This window comes from Orbicella faveolata, unplaced genomic scaffold (assembly GCF_042242905.1).
Source record: "Orbicella faveolata isolate gen_17 unplaced genomic scaffold, um_ofav_v1 contig_15, whole genome shotgun sequence".
NCBI classification, from domain to species: Eukaryota; Metazoa; Cnidaria; class Anthozoa; order Scleractinia; family Merulinidae; genus Orbicella; species Orbicella faveolata.
Genome location: NW_028301542.1, coordinates 3,430,001 through 3,437,500, shown reverse-complemented (window position 1 = coordinate 3,437,500; position 7,500 = coordinate 3,430,001). Strand labels below are relative to the sequence as shown.

The 7,500-nt window shown below is 37.9% G+C and overlaps 1 protein-coding gene across 1 annotated transcript in view; it reads right to left on the bottom strand.

Annotated features, from left to right (window-relative positions):
- Nucleotides 1–7,500, bottom strand: part of LOC110048941 (angio-associated migratory cell protein-like) — a 14,091-nt gene that overhangs the window by 3,593 nt on the left and 2,998 nt on the right. The window contains exons 2-10 of the mRNA XM_020754701.2: nt 7,425–7,500; nt 6,756–6,875; nt 5,890–6,029; nt 4,619–4,763; nt 4,052–4,135; nt 2,533–2,648; nt 2,045–2,127; nt 1,461–1,551; nt 506–660 (exon numbers count right to left, since the gene is read on the bottom strand). The exon at nt 7,425–7,500 is cut by the window's right edge and continues 44 nt beyond it. Of these exons, the coding sequence (XP_020610360.2) occupies nt 506–660; nt 1,461–1,551; nt 2,045–2,127; nt 2,533–2,648; nt 4,052–4,135; nt 4,619–4,763; nt 5,890–6,029; nt 6,756–6,875; nt 7,425–7,500 (1,010 nt within the window). The remainder of the gene's footprint in view (nt 1–505; nt 661–1,460; nt 1,552–2,044; nt 2,128–2,532; nt 2,649–4,051; nt 4,136–4,618; nt 4,764–5,889; nt 6,030–6,755; nt 6,876–7,424) is intronic.

Sequence of the window (7,500 nt, the reverse complement as noted above, 5' to 3'; positions counted from 1 at the left end):
TATAATAAACAGTACCACATAAAAGTACTGCTCAATAGGTTTCATTTGAATGGTCACACACTAGGGTTTCATCCGCAGACTTAAAAGTTAGAAACACCTTGTACAGTATAATAAACAGTACCACATGAAAGTACTGCTCAACAGCTTTCATTTGAATGGTCACAGACTAGGGTTTCATCCAGAGACGTAAAAGTTAGAACCACCTTGTACAGTATAATAAACAGTACCACAGGAAAGTACTGCTCAGTAGCTTTCATTTGAATGGTCACACACTAGGGTTTCATCCACAAACTTAAAAGTTAGAACCACCTTGTACAGCATAATAAACAGTACCACATGAAAGTACTGCTCCACAGCTTTCGTTTGAATGGTCACACACTAGGCTCAGTTTCATCCACAGACTTAAAAGTTAGAACCACCTTGTACAGTATATAAATAAACAGTACCACAGGAAAGTACTGAAGCGAAACAATCTGAATGATTTTTATAAAGTTTCTTGCATTACCTTGACACAGCAAGATCTAGGATTTCTCCATTGTGGCCACGCCATTCTCTCTCACAGCTTCCTGAACGACTGTCCCAAAGTCTGACCACACCATCCAGACATCCAGTGTAGACAAGAGGTGTTGAATGATCCCACTTCAATTGCACTACCCCACCCTGACAAAAAAAAAAAATCAAAATTGACATTATTTAGAGGAGCTCAGTCATGACATTTTCGAGTTATTTTGGCCATGTACAAAACTACCTTTAAATTGAAGAAAACCTGGAAATAATAGTTTACTATGATAGAAAAACACCAAAGAAATAATAATAAACCATAAAGGAACAAGGATGGTTGAAGGAGCTCAGTCACGGTTTGCACATATTGAAAAGTTTAGCCTCCATTTTTCAAATTCCTCATTTGTAATCTGTGTTAATCTTCTCCATCCTTAGCCATCCTTGTTCCCTTATGGTTTATCATTATCTCTTTGGTGTTTTTCTATCATATTAAACTGTTATTTTCAGGTTTCTTATCATTTAAAGGTAATTTTGTATGTGGCCAAAATAACTCAAAATACCGTGACTGAGTTCCTTTAAGGATGGAGAAGATTAGCACTGTTTACAACGACATGCAGTTTGCTTGCTTCATTTAAATCAAAAGTCAAGGCCCATCTTTTTAAAGGTATTTGTAAACTGCAATTATAATTACATTTACAGTAGCTCTTTTAGTTTATATCTAGTTTATTCATAAATTCTGTACAGCACTGCTGGATTCTGAAGAAGCAGCGCTATATAAGACTACATTTATTAATTTATTATTATTATTTACAAGTGATTAACTTAAAAAATTCAGGCTAAACTTTTCAAGATGCGCAAACCACGATGTAGTTCCTTTAAATTGTGTTGACTCCTCTATCATCTTATCATAGAAAGATGGTCGAGCAAGACTTGGAAAACAATAGTGATACAGTCCTTACAGGATGTTTACACTGTTGTCGAAGTCTGTATGACGAGAGATCCCATATACCAAGGACGCCACTCAAGGATGCAGTTGCCAGCATGGGTTGCCTGTGGGCAAGTCATATGAGGTACCATTACATGAAAGCACAGTGAACAAATGAAAGAGAAAATTGTCTATGCTAGAAAACCATCATAGATGGCCTATTTAACCAGAGAAAACGGTCTTTTCTGACCCTAAAGGTCTGAGGATACCAATGACATTTCAGTGGTACAAGTAGCATTAGCTCAATTTTCTGCAGCAGGTAATCACTAATTAGAGTGAGCTTATCAGCTCCCTCCCCAGTTGTGACACCACTCCATCTCACTACACGTGAACCCCAGCATAATTTTTGAAAGTTTGCATCAACAATTTTCTGGTAGCCATCAAATTATCTTTGTTGGTAAAAGGCACTATAAGAGTTAAATGTCTTGCTCTAGAACAAACCAGAAGGTTCTTGCCAGAGCTTCAGAGCTAACCTCTTAATCAGATCAGGGGACTAACCTTTAGGCTACCACACCTCTCACAAAGGGGCTCTAGGTCTGCTAGTCAAATAATACTTACTGAGGAGAGAATCCAACCGCTTCAATGGAAGGTGGTGAATCACTATCATCAGATTGAAAACCTGCTGCTAATGTACTCAGTACCTGTCAGTAAATCAATTTGATGGATATGGTTCAAAAGTAATTTTAGTTTAACAATATATATTTCATTCTTGGAGGTTGAGGACCTAATTGGTTCATTAGCACTTTTGCTTTACTTGGTAGTTGCATGAAGCAGCTGGGAGTACAGATGCAACCTCCCATTCCTCTTTGCTACATGTAGCAGGATCCCCCCTGTATTCTGTCACAATAAAGTTATCTCAAAAGGGGCAAACAGGGGGGTAGCCTGAGAGTAAGGGAGGGGGAAGGGTGGGAACTCTACCAAAAAACTGAGTACAAAATGAGGACCCTGGCTGTACTGGTGCTTTCAACTTAAGAATCAAGGCATGTATGCCTTGTGTACACGAACAGCAGATACATTAACAACATGAAAATGTTCCAGATTCTTGCCTTGCCACTGTTGGTATTCACTACTTTAACTGTCGAGTCTTCTGATCCTGTTGCTACAAGTACATTGTCTCTGTGTGCATCTACGCATGTGATTGAGCCTTGGTGAGATGTGCCATCTGGAGAGTGGAGCAATTACAACTTAGTCTTTACATATTGTTTATTTGTATCTGAAAATGTATTTGCTGTCCTAGTTAAGCTTGTCATGGGCTTGTTTATAAAGTACTGGAACCTAAAGTTCAGCTGAAACAAAATGCTGCAAATATGTGCAGTGTATGTAGCCTGGAATCAGACGACTAATTTATCCACTTGATTTCTCAAACTCACTTGTGATCCTTTGTTATTATGCCAATTTGTAGAGACTGTACAGAAATCAAATCTTCGCATTATTTATTCACTTTGCCTTGAGAATTGTGTCATGATGACACCGAAACGTTGGCTTTTGACGTTAATATTCACCTGCTTATGTTTTAAAAAATCCTTTTTGATCAAGCATTTAATAATTCATCAAGTTTTAAAAAACAAAGGAAATTATGACTGTGACATTGCTTGAATATCCGATCTTAATGAGGATACATTTTTATGATTTTATTTCTCAGTTGTGTCCTTACTTTTAGTTTTAATTGAGAAGATATACATGTATCAAACACTTAACACAGTATTTGATCACATTTCCAATCACCTCGTAGCTCATAAACATAGTTCCCTGCACGTCATATTATCAACTTTCTTTTCAGTGTTTGGAAATGTGATCAAAAAAGGTTTTTCATGTTTGATATATTACTTCTTAAAGCTTTTATCCATTTTCCTGTTAAAGGCTTTCACAGAAATATATTATACATATCACACTTGTAACGACAAGTGGATAGACAACAGTGTCCGCAAAACAACTTATTTAATGCACTAAGCAGCAACGACGAAAACTACAACATGGCCGACCACATGAGTCCCCTGTCACGTGATCCGTGAGGCGGGAACTGGACTTGTACTTCGTGTACGCATACTCGTTACAACATTCAGAAGTATTGTGTGGATATGAATTAGTCACTGATCAAAGCCAGGGTTTACTATCTTTCCAGTGTTTGCTCGGTTTACATGCAGATATACAGCTGCCACTTCTCAAGTGATAGTATATTAACCATTTTGCAGCTGTCCTGGCGAAGACAGTAATTTCTTCTGTCGGTTATTTGAATAAGAAATTGAGCATTGTTGTAGACAAGAGCCTTGCATGTCTGGACCAGACTCCACCAAAAGTTGACAAGAGTTCAACAACAATAATATCATCTTGCTCTGTTTGAAACTCTTGAGCATTTCTCAGAGGGTCTCATCAACTCATGTCGTCTCTTGTTGAATCTCAGTAGCTGAAAGTCGATGGCAACCTCATTTTCAGGTCTCTTGTCTTCCCAACTTTTTTGTTTGCAATGGCTACCTTTCCAGCTCCATTATGTGTACAACACTTTACTCCCCGAACTGGATTAATGAACTGAATGTCACCAAACTAAAAGGACTGTATATTAATTACCTGATAGATGAAAAGTGTGCATCCCTTGCCTCAAATCCCAAACTTTAAGGGTGCCATCTTCATATCCAACACTGGCTCTTTTACCTTATAACCACAAAAAATACATATGGTAACTAAGAGTTCCTCATATGTCCCGCTAGTCTTTCTGAGACAAATTCTTCTCATTTTCTTGTTCAAGCAATCAAAACAGTTATTCCAAAGTAAAGGCAACCTCCTTCGTGGTTTTTAATATGTAAAATCTGGGCAATGCCTGAGAATAGAAAAGAAGTCTGCATACGAGCCAAGGGCCCACCAGGCCGGAGCTTATCCCAGTTTCCGTAATACGAAACACCTGGGAATATTTCTACTCCCCCATGGATAGGATGCTAGTCCATCGGAGGGTTACCCCCAGCATTAAATCCGCCGGTACCCATTTATACACCTGGGTGGAGAGAGGCACTGTGAGAGTGAAGTGTCTTGCCCAATAACACAACACAATGTCCCCAGCCAGGGCTCAAACCTGGACCGCTTGATCCGGAGTCGAGCATTATGCCCGAGAATGAGAACCTTAAAATCAATTCCATTTACCGTCATTCATGAATACTCCACAAGTTGATCGGCAGCCATGACTTTGGAATGTTTTACAGTCTCCACTGGGAATCCTCCACATCCATACATTACCATCTGCTGTACCAGCTAGTAATATATTTGCTTCATTATGCCACTCTAGCCACTGAGATAACATATTAAATAAATTGAGGCAGGAAAGAAAACAATCATAAAAGGGACCAAATGTGGCAATAACATTGGTTTTATGATTACTAAGAGCCTGATTTTTCTGTGAGCATTATATTTTATGGTCAATGACATGAAGCCAAACTGACTACTTTTCATAGAACACAATGGCAAGAAGCCTCATTTTAGTAGGAAATTGCACTTAGGATTACAGTCCAAAACCTACAATGTTATGTATTGTAAACTGAGCCAAATATCAAGAGTAAGTGCATGTCCAATCAAATTCTATCTGTAATTACAAGCCACTCAGCTGCATTTTGTTGGAAATCCACAAATCTGATTGGTTCTCTCATTGTTTTCTATTTGCTGATGAACAACGATCATATTATCCTTACAACCAAGTAGTTAATACAAAATTGTAAGATTTGTGCTGTAAACGTATTAGTCAAGAGTGTCTACTAAAACAATCAGAATACTTGTCCTTGTTTTCAATGAGTGATAGTCAACCCAGCTACGTCTTGTTGAACATTTGCTGACAGAAAACTCTTGTAGTCTAATTGATAATTAGACAACAATGGGACAACCAATCAGAATTGCAGAGTTCCAAAAGAACCCCTTGAGTGTCTACATTGTGGCAATAAATTAAAACTGTTTCAAAAATGGCAAAGTGTTTCTTTGTGATAACATCAACTTGATTTATTACTTGAAAGAATTCAGGAGAGATCTGTGTTATGAGAGTCCTTGTGATTCTCTAAAACTCCAATCTCACCCCTCTGTAGTCTCTGTGTCCTGAATTGTTGTATTTTTATAATATTTACTCTATTTCATTTTTTTCTGATTAATGGTGCCATGCAATCTTGACTAATCAAGATCATGTCAAATCAACAGATTCGGTTTTATTATCTTGAAAATCATTTAAAGCTACTAGAACAGTTTTCAATTGAGTGTCGAAAGTAATTAGATAATTACTTTGGTTTTGGTTTTGGTTTAACTTCGGTTTGAGATTGGCTGTCAGTAGTCTAATTGGTAAGTTATTGGTTTGGTTTTGGTTTTATGACACTCAATTGAAAACCGCTCTAACAATACAATAAAGGAAGTAGGTTTATACAGTCATGTAATCTCACCTCTAGGTCTGTCGTCTCAAAATTCCAGACTTCTTTTTGCGTAGCGACATCCCAAACTGTGATCAAGCCACTCATATCACCAGTAGCAACAAGTTTAGAATCATGGCTGAAAGCTGTACACGTCACTGAGTCCTTGTGACCTGCAAGGGGAAGAAAGAATCACTACAGAGCTACTAACTAACAGAAGTTAACTAGTTAAAAATAATTGCATATGGAACATAGACTAAGTGATTACAGCAATAATTTGAAGTTTCCTTTTATTAGAAGTTCAAATGCTATTAAATTGTTAGCCAACTAAAAGACAAACTGAAGTTAACGGTACCATCAATTTACATGAAATGCACTTGAAATTGTTTCATTTCTGCCTCTAGAGGTAAATGTCTATAATTGCCTAAATGATGTATGAGACTGCAAGGGAACACTGGGAAGACATGAGCAGAGCTCAATAAAATGGCAATCAGGTTGTCTGGGAAAAGTGGATTAGAGACCCTGGGAATGAGGCTGCCATCAGGCAAGTCATCTGCCATCTTAAGTAACAAAAAGTAAACAAGACTTGCCCAGGGTAAGCTGCTTGTTAAAGGGAAAGCTGGAATTCATTTTTTTTTTTGCGTACCCCGCATGAGCTGATGGATGACAAATAGACTATCAACAAAAGAGTCTGGCACTGGAGAGCCACATACATGGTAGAAAGCCTAGTAATTGCCTCATGATGTCTCAAAGACGACTAATTCAGTCAAGTCAAACTAGGGTTCTCTGTACTCAGAATAATGAAATAATGCCTTGTAGCTTCTTGTATGAGACCACAGGATAATTAAAACTAGTAGCATAACTTACAATCGTTATACTTAAATACAAGATTGCTATACCACGGCATTCCATAAGAGTCTCTCCATCTTGTATTCGCCAAACATACGCATTGTCATCTTCTCCTCCAGAAACTGCCATGGAATTGTTTACTGGGTCAATTGACACTGAGAAAATGGAGGCTGAAGACAAGAGCAGTGATTGAACAGTGTCAATGAAATAAAAAACGAAACATACTGCTAACAGTTTAAAGAACATCAGAGGCATGCCTGGGGGAGAGATGTTACTACTGTTTTTTTACTGCTATGTGACCTTTGAAATCAAAATGCTCAAGATTGCAATGGACTTCCGTAAATTACATGGCAGTATCTTATAAGGGATACTGGTCTACAGAAGTGGCTTCCCACCACCGGAGGCCTTCCATCAACAACAATAATATTGCAGATTGGGCCCAAGCAATAACATAAATTCATAGCTATCTTCTCTATCCGCATTCGAACTTTCTGAAGAGTTTGCCATTGCAAACATTTTTGCTGTGGATGTGATCAGAGGCTGCTTCATTCCCATGAAAGGTACTACTGTTTGATTGACGAAAGTCAATTGCCACTTAGCAAATTGATTTTGAAGGTCATTCAAGTAGCAGTGAAAACAGTGTTAATGTCTTTAATTGATCATTACAATAATGAAGTGCATCACGTATCAGTGCTTTGCAGTAAGGTCTCAGTATTTACCAGTATGTTTTTCATAGCATAAGTCTGCGTCATCTTCTTCACCCATGGTACCATTTTCATCTTCTTCATTGTCTAC